The sequence below is a fragment of the Ursus maritimus genome, unplaced genomic scaffold (assembly GCF_017311325.1).
Source record: "Ursus maritimus isolate PB19 unplaced genomic scaffold, ASM1731132v1 scaffold_14, whole genome shotgun sequence".
NCBI lineage: Eukaryota > Metazoa > Chordata > Mammalia > Carnivora > Ursidae > Ursus > Ursus maritimus.
Window position 1 is genome coordinate 49,461,918 of NW_024423786.1, and position 16,096 is coordinate 49,478,013.

Genomic DNA, 16,096 nt, shown 5'->3' on the forward strand with positions numbered 1-16,096 from the left:
CCCCCGCTTGTGTGCTCTCTTCTCACAAATAAATAAAATCTTAAAAAAATACATGTACCTTGGAAACTTTCCTATCAGTACATAGAGCTGGCTCATTTACAGCTGTACAAAGCACTGTAATGACAACGACACGTGTTGCTGAATGTGTGTGTATTGCTGTTTCCCTGTGTAGGTATTTAACTTGCCTTTTATTTATTCTCTATTTAATCAAAGTTGGTTTTGCATTTTGTCCTTCCAGAATATTAGCTCTTGGGTTCTTTTACCCTTCTTCATTTCTGTAGATCAGCAATCCTTAAACAAAGAAAGCAAAGCCATCACCAACGAAACTCCCCTGGCGGGGGAAGGGGGAGCATATTTAGAATTCAGAGTTGTAGCAATCTTTTATTTAAAATCTCCCTTTTGTGTTTTTTTTTTTAAAGATTTTTAATTTTTATTTATTTGCAAGAGAAACAGATAGTGACAGATAGTGAGAGAGAGAGCATAAGTGGGGAGGAGAGGGAGAAGCAGGCTCCCGCTGAGCAGGGAGCCCGAGGCAGGACTCGATCCCAGGACCCTGGGATCATGACCTGACCTGAAGGCAGACGCTTAATAGACTGAGCCACCCAGGTGCCCCTAAAATGTTCATTTTAAACAAAACAAAACAAAACAAAAACCAAAACAAAACATGCAAGGCACGCCAAGGAACAAGCGTGACTGACCCCGAGGAAAAAAGTAGTCAATAGACCCTTTCTCTGAGAGGGTTCAGATGTTGAACTTCAAAGCAGCTGCTATAAATATGTTGGAAGAACTACAGGCAAGAGCATTTGGAGAACTAAAAACAAGTCATGGAGAGAAAATCTTAACGAAGAGACACGAGTTATAGAACTCAATGTACATTCTGGACTTGGAAGCTCTCTTTGATCGTCTGGGCTCCCACAGTGCCCTGGGCTTCCTGGGCCACGACACTGACTTGTGTGTGGCACCTGCCCGTTTCTGTGACTGTCTCCCCGACCCTGCCTCGACTGCAGGCAGGGAAGGGACCGAGCTGCTTGCTCCCCGATGGCAGCAGCACCCAGCCGGAGCTGGAGATCAGAGGCTGTGGGGACCGGGCAAGTCCTTACCCTCTCCCTAGGCCTCGGTGTCCTCCCCTGTGAAATGGACCCCATGGGATGTGGTGATAGGAGGAGGATGGGGCCCCCAAGGCACTGGTGACCCCGCAAGGAGCCTGGAATGAGTCCATCAGAAGGCAAGGCTGTGAGTTTTGTTGTCTGTTTAATTTATTACTGTTCGACATCCAGTGACACTGACATACCCCACCGGGCCTGCGGACCCCGGCGCCGGCGAGTCTGACCTGTCCCACAAAATACAGTACGAGGGGTGGACGGCTACACACATGCATCCACGGCTGAAACGACAGTGACTCCCAACTGCGGCCGCAACAGTACTGCCGGGAAAGGAAAGACAACCGGGTGTCGCGTGTTCCCCGAGTCACACTTCTTGTTCTCAACAGTTAATGCTGTTACAAACGCTACTGATGCCAGGACAGGGCCAGACACAAACAGTCCTACATCTTCTCTGTCGTATAAATATGGAAGATTTTCGTTTATACAGTTTACCCCCAGTCTGAAACTACAGCTTCTGCTACCCGTTACTGCTAAGGGCTACGCCGCCTCGCCTCTGGAACCAGGGGCCCGGGGTCGAGACTCTGGAATGTTGGGACTCAGTCTTCCTCGCTGCCACTTCCTGAGCGGTCCTGGAGGGGGACAGGAGAGAGCATGATCAGCCCCGCCGTCAAGGGCCCCCCACTGGGGTCTACCCAGGTGCTAAGTCTGTTCGTTGGCTGCCTTTGCTGGGTGTGAGTGGGCAGCGGAGGGCACCGTGAGGCCGAAGGGGCAGCAGCCCTTGGCTTCGCCCCTGGTGCCGTGGCCAAATCCCAATGTCGTTTTTCTCCCGAGGACTGGCCCCTGCGACTACACAGACTCTTCCTTGGATCTGGGAGACCCACTGGGCCCTCTCTGCTTCCTCCCACCATGGCGTTCCTGTCCTGTGCCCCTGACCTGCGGCTTCAAAACCACTGTGGTCATTCCTGACTACATAGGATGTTTCACACAAACATTTTTTAAACAGCTTGGCAAGGGCCACAGAGTGCTCTGCCACATCTAGACTGGGCCGAGAGGGAGCTTTACAGCCACCCCTCCGTGGCCAGGACATCATTCATGTCCTCATCATGTTAGCAAGTCTACGGTCAGGGTTGTTCGGAGCTACCAGACTCTGCTATTACTGCAAACGGCTGCATGAGAGAAACAGCCGTGTCATGATGCTCGATGAGCTCTGCCGGGAGCCAGGCCCCAGGAACGCCATGTGGCCTCCCTGATTTCTCGAAGTGGAAACTGAGGCTCAGAAGTGAAGTGGGCTGCCCAGCTTCCACAGCAGGGAAGGGCCGGGCACCCAGGCCCCAGCCAGAGGGCAAAGCGAGTCTGCACCACCCCCATGCCCACAAAGCTGCCCATCGGGGGCCTGACGCTCCTGCAGCCCCCGCTCCGGGGGAGAGGCGACACCTGGACCCCACTTGCGGCAACATTCACGGGATCTGTTCCGCACCGTTTTTGTAATTTCAGATCGTGGGACTGTGGTTTCTGTTTTTATCCACCACATTGTTTGGAAATCGTCCTACACAGGCCAGAACAGAGACTCGGGCAGAGGCCGGGGTGAAGCACGTGTGTCACACAGGGCGAGGGCACCGTGAAAGCCTCAGCTACTGAGGGGGCTGTGTCTGCTCAGGGAAGACAGCTAGGGGCTGGCCGGGGACATCTGCCATCCCAGTGCCTCCTGACCCCCCCACCATGATACAGACCCAGTCCCACTGGCCTCAGCAGGGCGGCCCTGGCGTTCTGGGAGGGGCAACTCCGCCCGCTGGCCTCAGAGCACTGGCTCCACTAGCGTCACACAGACTCGGTCTGGAGTTATGCACCATGTACAACCCCGAGCCTCGGTTTCCCCATCTGTGGAGTGGGGTGTTAGAGCACTGACCCTCCCAAGGCCGTGACCAAAGGTTCCAAGACCTGGCATGGGGACAGAGCTCCAAAGACACAAGTGCCACCGGCTACGTGCTCCTGCCCACGCCGGGGCCCCGGGGGCTCACCTCCTCCTGCTCCTCTTCACTGTCGTCATCGCTCACCACTGGCTTGGCCCGCGAGCCGCGGCTCGGCCGCCGACGGCCCCCCTTCAGCCGATCCTGTGCCTTCTCCTTCCGGCCCAGCTTGATCTTCACTTTGACTGAGCGGGCTGGGGTGGGGACCAGAAAAGGGGGCAATAAGAAAGACATGAGCTAGGAGAGCACGGCAAGCCAAATCAGGGGCGGCTGCAGCTGCCTGGCTATGATGCTGGTCTGCCCAACCGCCCGACACTGGGACTCACACTCAGACTCAGAGCCTTCCTCCTCGCCCTCCTCCTCTTCCTCGCTCTCCTCGCCCTCACTGTCATCTTCTTTCTCTATTTTCTGCCGCACGCTGGTGAAAACCGACTGCAGGACAATGGAGTCTTCGTAGATCTGAAAGGAGACACGTGGGGTTTGAGTGGGCTGGGGCCTGATGGGAGCCATGGGCCCTGCCCTCTGGCCAGGCCAGCCTGTGTGGGCAGAGGGCCCTCAGTAACCCTTTCCCAATCGGGGCCTGAGAGAATATAAGACCCAGAGAAAAGTGTGGATGTGTTAGCTCAGGAATGACTACAAGTTCTTCCCTCCCTCTGAAGAATCCCAGCGCACATATGCTTTTAAAGGCTCTGAGAAGGTCTGCAGTAATGCTGGAAATGCATGTCCCTTGTTTAAGGCAGCATTTCCCCCAAATGTAGGACTGTAAAATCTTTTCCATGAGGCATCTATCCTAAGCACACTCAGGAAAAGTTTGCTAAATTGAGGTTGTGCGTGTGTATTAATTTCACTGCAGGAAAGGACACATCCACACAGTTCCTTTCGAGAAAGTCCATAGTGAATTAAAAGTAAAATTCCAACATATACACTGGATTGCTCACAGGGTCATCCTGGCTGGATCAGACTGAGTTTATTTCCTCTAATCTGCTTATTGTTCTCTCTGCTTCTTTTACTAAGGAATACATTGCTGGGGGGCCTGGGTGGCACAGTCGTTAAGCGTCTGCCTTCGGCTCAGGGCGTGATCCCAGCATTATGGGATCGAGCCCCACATCAGGCTCCTCTGCTATAAGCCTGCTTCTTCCTCTCCCACTGCTTGTGTTCCCTCTCTCGCTGGCTGTCTCTATCTCTGTCAACTAAAATTAAAAAAAAAAAAAAAAAAAAAAAAAAAAAGGAATACATTGCTTTTATGATTGACAAAATATTCCATGTGGTTGGGAATTCTTACTCAACTGACTAAGCCACCCAGGCGCCCCTTAATCAGTCAACTGAAAACACAGCAAGGGCATGCTGAACTGGGGCCCTCCATATCAGATGCCTCCTCACCAGGGAGCCCTCCAGGTTGAAGGTCTGAGCGTTCTGGCACAGTAGCATGACGTCCTTCTCCAGGTCATTGAGGCTGCGGTACTTGTGGTTGCGGATGCGCTCCTGTGGGTGGTGGGAGAAGCAGCTTTACCTTGGGAATTTGCCTTGTGCCTGGGGACCCTGGGGCCGGGTGTCCCTCTGCCTAACAAGGTCACGGCCCAGTCTTCCGGGCACCTCTGTACGGACTCGGAAGCCCAGGCCCGCTGAACACGGAGCTGCACTGCCGAAGCCTAGGTCATGGGTAACCTTGACGGAGCCCCGAATGCTGGCTGCCCACCAACACACCCTTAGGACCCTCTCCCACAAACTGCGCTGCTGGGGCTCTTGAGGCCATGAGGAACCCCAAGAGCCTGTGACTGGTCAGAAAGCCCAGGCTCTGCCCAGTCTGCTCCGTGGTCATCTGTCCCATAGACCCCAGTAATGCCCAGATGGGGAAGGTACTGGGTCAGATTCCCCCAACACTGATGTGCGCACACCCCTGTGGAGAACCCCCACTTCCCACATCCTATGCCAGAGTTACCTTTATCTTCTTGAAGTCCACAGGCTTGCGGATGAGCTCGTAGTACTCGGGCAGCTCCTTACGGGAGGGCAGCTGGATGAACACCTCACTGAGCTGACGTCCACTACTACTGCAAGGCGGGACACAGGGGCGTCACTCCCAGGCCCTGCCGCTGGGGAGCCCCCGCCTGGCCACCACCCATGGTTTGAGCAATGAGAAATTCAAAGTGCTCAGGAGTGATCTCCTGTACATGTACTGTCTTGTGAGTTCTGGAACATTCGTGAGAGGGGCCAGGGATGCATTTGAATCCAGGCTCTGTCCTCACCCAATCCCCCCAGACCCTGGAGGGAACATCACCAAATGCCGTGCAGCAAAGCCTCGGCACTAGAAAGAGGCAGAATCACAATCGTATTCATGCACGATGCAAGAATCAGTTGGCTTACGTCAGGAACAGTGTCAGTTCTCAGAGAGAGACCAGTTTCTGCAAGTTTGCAAATGTGTCTCTCACAAGCAGCACTTACGAGCCGTGAACTTCAAAGAATCTGGCAAAAACCTGTGGAGCAGAGATGCCCCCTGGAAAGACCTGAGCAGGTTTCTGGTCCTTGCCATTGGGAAAGCACTGGTTTTCCACAAGGGAGCAGAGGAAAGACGCACTGCGAGTGGCCCTGAGACGTGGCAGGGTCCCAAGTGCTGTCTCCTGGGTCTCCCTATTGGAGGAGCCATGCACTTGGCCACGAGGCTGTGCCACACCCAGGCTTGGCTCTGTCTGGGGACAGGAGCTCAGAGGGGACATCACTCCTGGGGTGGCGTGAGGAGGGAGTGAGCAGGCACTCCAAGGACTGGCACAAGGGAGCAGACAACTCTTTACGAGTGCAGATTCTCTTTCTGTTCCTTCAGCTTGAAGACAGGGACCCTGCCCTGGGGAGCCTGGGGACCCAGTGACCTGGTCAAGGCTCTGTTCCAGGCTTGCCTACAGGTGGCTTGCCCTCCCTTATCTGTGACCAGCTGGACCCAACACGGGGCAGAATGTGGCTGAAAATGAAACCCAGAAGGAAGGGGGAGGTTGGCACTCACTGAGCGTGGGCACCCTCACCTCGCAGTGGGGTGAAAGATTGGAAGGCAGAGGCCTGAGGCAGGCTGTGTCTGGGCACGGCTTACTGGGAACATGTGTGCCAAGTGTCCAGCCCAGAAGAAGGACTGAATGGCGATGGCTGTCCAAAGCAAGGTGCAGAGACCAGATCCCAGCTCCTGTTTGTCCGGCCCGTGGCCCAGGAGACCCCAGCTGCAGGAGGAGGGCCAGGGGCCTTGTGAGGCACAGAAACCCCAGAGGAGGCAAGATTTCTGGGATCCCAGCCAGGAGCAGCCTTGGGGAGGCGGTCCTGGCAAAGCTGCTCCTTTACGCAATTGTGACACTGGGCACATCCAGCAGTAAAACGTGAAATACCCCTCTGGAGGAGCAGGTTTCCCTTCTCTGTGGGAACAGGCTGGTGGGTGGCTTGGCCACAGACAACGGGAGCTTGGTTATGTAACTCCGAAAACGAGAACCGGTATCAGAAGGCACTGGGCGCTCTGCCTGGGAGAGGCAGACCGGAGCTGCAACCCACCACTCAGTCACCTGCACGCGTCCTGCTGTCCCCCCTAACCTTCTCAGAGCTCCTCTCTCATCCTCACAGCACTATCCTTATACGTTTGACCACGATGCACAGTGGGAGCCACAGCTCTGATCCAGGACACATACCTGCAGCCATAAAGTAACAGAAGTTTCCCCGCACGGGGTCTCCCTTGCTAAGAGATGAACTCTGATGCTTCCTCCACTATTTCGCTTTTTAGAAAGGCCAGCTGACCCACTACACTCATTCCGTTGCTCACTAATGGGTGTGGAATGTGTGCCGTGCAGGGCGCTAAGGCTGGGCTATCTAGGCCACACACCCCCGTGCTCATCTGTGGCCTCCGTGAAGGTGACTGGGCCTCGGGATGTGCGTGGCCCTGGAGGGAGCTCATGAAGTAGGAGTCTAGTGCTGGAACACAGTGGAAAGTTTTGTAATAAAACCCTCTCACCTCCATCGAGCTAAGAAATTGGTGGAGACAAGAAAGAACAGGGAGCAACGGGGCCCCTCTTACAAACCTTTAGAATACGGGTGTCGCTGAGGAATAAAGGCCCATGTGCAATGAGCTCAGAGTGTGGATGGCCTGGAACTGAGTGCACGTGATGGAGGGACAGGGCCCCAGGAAGATGCGCGACTTTTAAAGGCATCCTCTCCCAGACGGCAAATGTACTGCCATAAAATTTTAGTTTCCAAAGTGCTGAGATGTCATTTTTAATCCTTAGAAGTCCTCAGGAGACCCCCACCCCACCACCAGGCACTGCTGTGGTAGGCTTGTGGCCAAGAGCCTTCCAGGCTCGCTTGCCAGCCCTCCTCCCCTCTGCGTTAGAGGCGGACAAATCACAGCTGCCTACCCCACTCGAATGAAACCCAAAGTCCTTTGGGTGGCAGCCTGGCCCTCAGGACTGACCTCAGTACCCCTCTCTCCCACCTCCTCAGAACCATCAAAGCCACTGCTCCCCGGGAAGCCCAACTGCGACCCTCACGTCACCTCAGAGCAAATGCCCGCCCCCCTGAGGTTCTGTGGCTCCCCGCTCCCCCCTTACAGATTGTAAGAAAAAAGAATGACCGAGATGTAAGATCTTTAGTGCTCAGCTCTCCGAGGTGTGCCAGGCTCCTGAGAGCCTGCCTGACCTCTGGGACCTGGGTGGGCCTGGACTCTTCTTGGACTTGATGTTACGGGGTCCTGTGTGGTCAGCTCCCAGGTCTGGCCGCCTCCCTCATGGCTGAGATCTGTCCCTGTGGCCACGCGCAGCGGCAGCTCACGCAGCTCAGGAGCTGCCTCATATCCCGTGGAGGGCACCTGCCACACGGTCCCCTCGTCCACCTGCTGCGGACCGGCACCTGGGCTGTGCCAGTTCAGGGTATCTGGAAGCACGTGGCTGCAGACACTCATGTCCAAGGGTCCGGCCTGCACGTCTTCTGGGAATACACCGGGAGGTGGAAGGCTGGAGGGCAGGGCAGGGGCGCTGAGGTCCAGCAGACACCAAGCCCCCGCTCGCTCTTCCGGCGGTGGACATGCTGTTCTCACCGTCAGCCGCACTCGCTGTCACCCCTGGTCGGTGTGGCTGTTCTCCACGCTGGGTGTGAACCGCTATCTCCGTGTGCTTTCAATTCACAATTCCTTGATGGGCAGTGAAGCCGGGTGCCGTTTCATAGGTGGAATGGTCCCCCGATGACCTCTTTCCGGCAATATCTGTCCATGTCGTCGTCCTCCTTCAGAGGGTCCTCTGTTGGACATGTTTATTGCAAACCCCCTTTCCAGTCTGTAGCATGTCTTCTTACTCTCTTGGTGTCTTCTGATGAATGGATCTTAGTTTTACTCAAATTCCAATTTACCAATACTTTCCTTTCTACTTGGTCTTTTTTTTTTTTTTTTTTTTTAATTTATCTGACAGATAGCACAAGCAGGGGGAACAGGCAGAAGGAGAGGGAGAAGCAGGCTCAATGACCAGAGAGCCTGATGCAGGGCTTGATCCCAGGACTTGATCATGACCTGAGCCGAAAACAGATGCTTAATGACTGAGCCACTCGGGTGTGCCTCTACTTGGTATCTCTCCAGTCCTGTCACGGAGGTACTGCATTTTGTTCTAGAAGTTGTGACAATTCAACCTCTTTACATTATTAGATATGAAGCCAGTCACCCGGATCAGGGTCATTTCTCCCAACCAATTCCTATGTGTCTATGTCCTCGCTGAACCAGAACACAAGCCATGAGGGTAGAGGCCTTGCCTGTTTTATTTCCTGCTCTATCTTTGGAACCTAGAACAAAGCCTGGTACAAAGCAGGTGCTCAACAAACATTTGCTGAATGAAGGAAGAAACAGCTCAGGGTGAAAATCTCAGGGTCACGGAGCAGGGTTCAAACTTGGGTGTCACAAAGGTCATCTCCGAACAAGGGTTCCTCACTGCCCCCAACAACGCAAGTCATTGATACACCACCCCGTTCCAGAAAGGATTGGCAGCAACTACCAGGAACCCCCCGGCCCTGAGACTTGCTCTGAAGAAGCTTCTGCAGGCAGAGCGGGCTGGGAGTAAAGGTGCTTGGGAAAATCCTGAGGCTGTGAGGGCCAGACCTATGACCTCCATTCAGACATAAGCCTGGGCTCTCACCTGGTTCGGCAATAAGAGTAGCAGCCACTGCCACCACTGTGCATGACATTAGGAATGCCTCCAGACACCAGCTCCCAGCGCAGGGATTTCCTTCTACTTGTTCACTGCCCTGTCCCCGTTACAAGATATGAGACACAGTCGGGGCCCAGAGCAGTCAAGGCCCCTTGTCCGAAGTCCCCAATTCCTCCCCAGTCTAGGCCAGTGGGCACTTCTCGCTTAATGAGGTTTATGGCAACAAGTCTAACTCTCTAACTATTAGGGCAGGGCCTTGTCTAATTTACACACCCTTCTTGGATCCTGAAGAGCCCTGATAAGGACCTTTATTATTCAGCCTGCCCAGATGGTGTCTGCCTCCCCATGGACATGGGCCCTCCCCTAGGCCAACTCAGAGTCCTGGTGGCGCTGCCCAACACTGGAGTCCCAACCTCTCCCCCAAGACTTGGGCGGGACCAAGTGCTGTACCTCACCCTGAGACCCTCATCTGGTCTTAGTGATGGGTCCAGGCAAAGGCCTGGGACACAAGCTAGCCAGTCAGAGCCCTCCCTGTGACTTTCTATCAGGAGTTGAGAAAGCAGAGGTTGCTTTCCCCTTGGGGTGTGAAGACTTCAGGATGGAGGGAGCCCAGAGCTGTGGCAGCCACGGGTCACTGTACGTGGTAAGGGGAGAGGTGGTGGACAGCCCTGGGTCCCAAAAGCTAGTCTTCGCTAACTTCTCTACGGCCTCCCAGCCAGAGGAATCCCTAGACACGAAGGTCTCAGAACTAGCTTCCTGACACGCAGAGCCTAAAAATCCAAATGTCCCTTCAATGTGTCCTTAAAACAAAATTACAACATGTGGAGGAAGAACAAAGAGAAATCAGAATAGACCAAGAGCCCCCTGCATGGGACAGAGCCACGAACTCTCTGCATCAAAGAGGTCATCCATCCATATCCCTTTCCAACAGATGGAGGAACCAGAGAGACAATGAGAGCTGGTGGCAGGCAAGGCTTGAGCACAGGTCACCCCCCATGACGGAGTCAGGGATCTCTCCCACCCATTTCCATATGCTGCTCTAAATCAAGGGTCAGCAAACTTTCTCTGCAAACCACTGGTGTGAATCTTTTAGGCTTTGCGGGCCATCCCATCTCTGTCATGACTACTCAACTCTGCCCTTGTTGCACAAGAGTGGCCACAGACAAGACGCAGAAAAATGAGCTTTGGCTGGATTCCCACAAAACAACTTCTATGAACAATGAAATGTGAATTTCCTATAATTTCACGTCATGGAATATTATTATTCTTTTGATTTTCCTAAACTCCTCTAAAAAAACCACTCTTAATTCACAGGTTGATACATACACAGCTGGTGGGCCAGATTTATTTTTTTTCCTGGTTTGCTAACAACTGGTGGGAATCCTAAGAACAACAGAGAGAATGTCTGTCCATATCAGGGATGGCAACATACGGCCTGGCGTCCTCACTTTCTCATCCTCTGACCAGTGCAGACATTGCAAGTAGATCAGAGCACTCTCTCTTTGCCGTCAGGCAGGCACAAGCAATCAAGTGAAGACGGTGCCTGAGACAGACCCTGCTAGCCAAGTATGGAGGTGGTCCTAAACTGCCAGGAAGGACTCCCTCTCTGTCCCTCAGCCCGGCTCTCCTTAGAGTCCAGTTCAGTCCATCTTCCCATGACATCGCTCGGTGATATCTTCAAGCCCTGGACCATGTTCTCTTTTGACCCTTGATCAGCAAACTGAGCCTGCAAGGTCCTGGATACGAGTAGCTCAGCAGTTTCAAAACTGATTTAGCCCCAGACCACCCGAAACAGAATCTCAGGTTTTCCATCAACAAAATTTGAAAGTGAAATAACGAAACCCACTCATTTACTTCATTAGTATACAATTACTTTCTAAGTTCAATTTTTTGACATGTTACAAAATCAAGGATAACCTGAGCATTAGACAAGTGAGAAATCTGATCCACTTAGTTACAAATCTTTATGAAGTGCCTCCACCTGCCGAGAGGCCAATCTCAGGCATACGTACGGCTGCGCAGTACAGAAACAATTCTGACTCCCGTACAAAGGAAAGAAAAGAGTGTTCACCAGTGAACCCGCTGAGAACACCGCTCTGTAGGCTGCTGGCCCTGTGCTCTCAGCACCCTTCCTGTAGAGAGGGGTGGGGAAGCTTTATTTCAGGGTGTGTGTGCCGAGGCCAAGACTGGCTGTAGGTTATGATGCTGGTTAAGTGTCTAATGAGCCAAGGACACATCTGGGGGGCACGTGTTTCTTAACACAGTTTAACACTGCAATCGTAATGCCATTTTAAAGAAACCCCGATGCTGTGCAAAAGCTTTTTATCTTGGCAAAGTCCCAACAGTTCATTTTTGCTTTTCTTTCCCTTGCCTTTGGGATAACTGAACTCTACCTCTGAAACAAATGATACACTATATGTTAATTCATTAGAAAGAAAAGAAAAGAAAAAAGAAAAGAAAAGAAAAGAAAAGAAAGGGAAAAAAGAAAAAGAGAGAGAGAGAGAGAGAGGGAGGGAGAGAGAGAGAGAGGGAGAGAGGGAGGGAGGGAGAGAGAGGGAGAGGGAGGGAGAGAGGAACAAGTAACACGAGTTGGGAGAGCATTTGGATTTAACATTTTCATTTTGGAGGCGAGACCTGAACTTTGAAAAAAGATGTCTGACCCGGGAAAGCTGCAGAAAGCTGGATCGTAATCCAGGCAGGCTCCTAGCTGCCGGCACCTGCTCTGCGGGCTCGTGCAGCCTCCCCAAGCAGGCCGTGAACGCAGAAGGGCAGGCCTTGCACCATGCTCTGCGGTGCTGGGAGCTCAGGAGACATCAGCGGTGGGTGATGAAGACCAAGAGCAGGAAGCCAGGACCTGTTCGTGGCACTGTAAAGAACATTTCCCAGGCTGAGAGAGAGGGTGAAAATGAGAGGCAAAGCCAGCCCAGCTCCCCTGGAGCTGCGGCCAGAGGTGGGTTGTGCTGTTAATGTGAGTGCNNNTTAGTGTGAGTGGGGGGGGGGGGGGGGGGTGCAGAGTGGCGACGCCACCTTCTGCAGGGCTGGGTGACCCGGGCCTTGAGGTGCATGCTTCCCGGCTGGAATGAGTTGGTATTTGCGGCCCACTGGTACTACCGGGAGCCCCTAGAGTGCTGAGCAGCTCCACAGAGCGAAGGCTGCGAAGCCCCTTCTGAAACTGAAGAGGCCACTGGATGCCCACGCTGGAACCCAGGGTGCTGAGGGCCCTCCGGTCCCACTGGAGCCAACAGGCCCACCTCCATACCTTCCTTCCCTCCTAACTTTCAAGCTTAGTTAACTTACATTTTTAACTAGTTTCACCTTAGAACCATAACCTTTTAATTCTTTTACCTTTTAGCTTTATTTTAAAATCTACCTATTCTTTTGTGATTTTTCATTTACTTGACCTTGAACCTTTTGATTCATCTTCTCGTTTTTTTTTCTCCCTTTTCCAACGATTTTGAATTTTCCTTTCGTACGTCTTGTGTTACCTGTTGATTATCTTCTGTTTTCACAACCATTTCTTTACTGTTTTCCCGGAGTACAGAAGGAGCACACACTTGCCGAACGCGCGGGCACTTTAAAAGAATCTCGCACGGGACTCTGAGGGAGGCAGAGGGTGTGACTTGTTCACCCAAAGCTACTTATTTCTGGGGCCCAGTGTCTGTACCCGTCCTGTTTTGAGCTTATATGTAACTCTAGTTTTCAGCCCTGTCTGCTTCGGTGAGCTGCTTCTCTCCTGTGGCGATCAACCACCAGCAGGGAGCGAAGCCTGGGGGCGGAACTGGCAGGGTGACCAACAGGGCAGGTGCAACTTTGTCCAGCAACTTCTTTGGCAACCTTGGAACCTCAGCACAACTTGACAAGGCTTCCGGGGCTAATCCTCCTGTGCCTTAGAGCCCCACTGGGCCCTCAGCCGGGCCTGCACCTACCCCCAGGCTGGCCTGGGCCTTGACGATGGGGATCAGCACTTTTCTCAAGACATCCCACCTCGGCATTTCCCAGGACAGGCTCCGGGCTGGGTGCCAAGCAGGAAGTGCTGACCCCAGCCCTGGACCCACAGGCAGAGGGCTAGCTTCCCTTCCTGGAGCGTACCCAGTTTGAGCCTGGGCTCCAGAGGAACGGCCGTATGGCCTTCAAAGGCTGACGCTGGAGAACCCTGAGGGCTCTCTGCCCCCTCATGAAAGGGCTCCCAGAGCTGCCCGTCCTCTACTCTTTCCCCTAAAGGGGACCATCCTGAGGGGATGGAGCCACCCTACAGTTACCTTTCCTGGGGAACACTTCAGCCAGACAACCTTCCCTGGTTGCTACATTGCCTGTTTTTCTCACAAATCATCGTACAAATCTTTCAACTCCCAACAGCCATCTGCTCTTTGATTCTAAACAGGGAGGCGCAGGGCTCCTGCAAGGGCAAAGGGAAAGCGGCGGCCGGAGCCCTTCATCATCTACGATGCATCCAGGGCTGGTCTCTAGGCCACACGCCTGGCCCACGAAATCTCACATTTGGGGTCTCTATAATCCCATTTGGGAGATTCAATTTCTATGCTGAGGACCTGGAAACTGAGGCAGGGAGATGGATGTTGAACCCAGGTCTCTGTGACACTCAAGCTGTCCAGCCCTTTTAAAGCGGCTGCCTCCTGGCAGAGGGCAGGGGGAAGGGGACCCAGGGGATCTGTTCAGTGGGGCTCAGCCATGGGAGGCTTAGCCTCGGCAGCCTGTACACAGATGTCACCATCTTTCTGAGCCATCGAGAGTTAACATGCGAGAATTTCCTAAGAACAAGTGTTCGCTTCTGTCACGCCAGTATGATTGAGTTCAGGAAACCTGGCGCTGACCCTCCACTACCCAGCACGTGGTCTTTACAGCAGCCATGATTCTGCCCTACAGCTGGTCAGGGCCGAGCTCAGAAGCCCAGTGGGGAGCACAGGTCTTGTGGAGGGTCCTCTGGAGCCTACCTGCTTAAATGGCTCCTCCCAGCAGACACAGTTCTCTAAAACCTTCCCCAAAGCACCGAGGTATGTGCTCCAGAGCACACACCCACGGACTAGCATTTGCAGACAGTGCCTTGGCTACCTGCTGCTGGCTCCCTCTGAAGGATTATGGGATGAAGACGCCAGCTGGCAGCACACACAGCTCCATGACAAGGTCCCAACCCGACCGGGAATCTGTGCCTAACTTATTTCCATGTTTACATTTTAAAGCAAAGATCTCTACCTCCCAACTTACTTTCTTAATTCTGGTTCCAATTCTAGCTGTTAAGCACAGGGCTCCTTTTTTTTTTTTTTTTTTTTTTAAAGATTTTATTTATTTATGTGACAGAGAGACAGCCAGCGAGAGAGGGAACACAAGCAGGGGGAGTGGGAGAGGAAGAAGCAGGCTCCCAGAGGAGGAGCCCGATGTGGGACTCGATCCCCGATCGCCAGGATCACGCCCTGAGCCGAAGGCAGACGCTTTAACGACTGCGCTACCCAGGCGCCCCAAGCACAGGGCTCCTTGATGCAGCTTGAGACTTCCAAGCACCAAGGAGAAGAAGCCCTGTGAAGTCCTGCATGTGGGCTCAGTCCTTTATGTCCCCTTGCCTTAGTTGGCTTCCTCTGCACACAGGATGCCCACACCCTTGGCCTCTGGGCCTTTGCATATGCTGTGCCCTTTGCCCATGACATTTTCTTCCTCTTCCCCTAGCGGGGCCCTGCTTCTCCTCAGGCTCTGCTTATGTGACACATCTCCTCAGACCACACTAGACATTGAGGGGGGGGGGTGCGGGGGGCGTGGGCGTGGCGTGCCCTTGGGAGGGAGGGGCGTGGCAGTCCTGAACCTGAACAGGTATGAAGGGAGCAAAAGCTTCTAGATCAAGACGTTACCTGTGCGTGGACAAGGATGTAAGTACAAAGGTAATATCAAAAATATCAAATGTGGTTGCACTGGTATTGAAATACAACTGGGGGAGATCTTGAAGTACTTAATCAAAAGCAACATCTGGAGTGAAGCCCAGTGACAGAGGGTGGCCCTACTCAACAACACAGCGGCAGAGACACAGATGAAGCACTCCCCTAGAGTCACTACGTGGAGACGCAACCCCAGCTCCCATGGGCACTGGGAGTGAAATCAGCAGCACCCGGCCCTCTTGCTCTGCAAGGCAGACTCAGGAATATCGAATCCAAATGCTGACGACGTCCTGTAATCACTTACTGCCATCTAGGAGCCACCAAGCTGTCACAATTCGTTTGCTCCTCAGGTTCCATGTTTAACTCAAGCATAGAATTTAGCTAATTAAAACATTCTGGAAAGTAAAAAAAAAAAATTTTTAAATACGAATGCTTCATTTTCTCTTCTGGAAATGAGCTATATAGGAAATCTGAGACAAGAAAGTTTGTGGGGCGCCTGGGTGGCACAGCGGTTAAGCGTCTGCCTTCGGCTCAGGGCGTGATCCTGGCGTTATGGGATCGAGCCCCACATCAGGCTCTTCCGCTATGAGCCTGCTTCTTCCTCTCCCACTCCCCCTGCTTGTGTTCCCTCTCTCGCTGGCTGTCTCTATCTCTGTCGAATAAATAAATAAAATCTTTAAAAAAAAAAAAAAAAAAGAAAGTTTGTGACAAGCTACTTCCAAATTTATTCCACTTCGGTTCTCTTTGGTGTGGCACGGTGTCTGGTCCCTCAGAACTTTCCAGGTACCTAACGGATATGCCGTAAGAATTTAACCTGGTCCAAAGAGAGGCCTGGCCTTTGCCCTGGGCGGTGATCTCTTAGCCCTTGAAATGCCCTGCCTTCTGGTCTGCCTGTGTTTAACTGGGGGCCTTTGGCCCAGAGAGCCTAAGACTGTGATTTAAGGCAGGGGTCACGGGTCATGTGGCACCAGCTCAACCCACAGAGGAGCTAGAGACTGAGG

The 16,096-nt window shown here is 53.1% G+C and overlaps 1 protein-coding gene across 12 annotated transcripts in view; it reads right to left on the reverse strand.

Moving 5' to 3' along the window:
• Positions 1 to 1,234: 1,234 nt before the first annotated feature.
• SMARCA4 (SWI/SNF related, matrix associated, actin dependent regulator of chromatin, subfamily a, member 4) overlaps positions 1,235 to 16,096 on the reverse strand; it is an 87,430-nt gene continuing 72,568 nt past the window's right edge. For 9 of the 12 annotated variants that reach the window (XM_040629304.1, XM_040629305.1, XM_040629309.1 and 6 more), the window contains 5 exons: positions 5,010 to 5,118; positions 4,451 to 4,552; positions 3,397 to 3,529; positions 3,122 to 3,264; positions 1,235 to 1,732 (listed from right to left, as the gene is read on the reverse strand). In XM_040629304.1, coding sequence (XP_040485238.1) covers positions 1,700 to 1,732; positions 3,122 to 3,264; positions 3,397 to 3,529; positions 4,451 to 4,552; positions 5,010 to 5,118 — 520 coding nt within the window. In that variant the 3' untranslated portion in view covers positions 1,235 to 1,699. Of the gene's footprint in view, positions 1,733 to 3,121; positions 3,265 to 3,396; positions 3,530 to 4,450; positions 4,553 to 5,009; positions 5,119 to 14,612; positions 15,491 to 16,096 lie in introns of those variants that run through there. The other 3 variants (XM_040629308.1, XM_040629313.1, XM_040629314.1) reach the window with 2 other exon arrangements.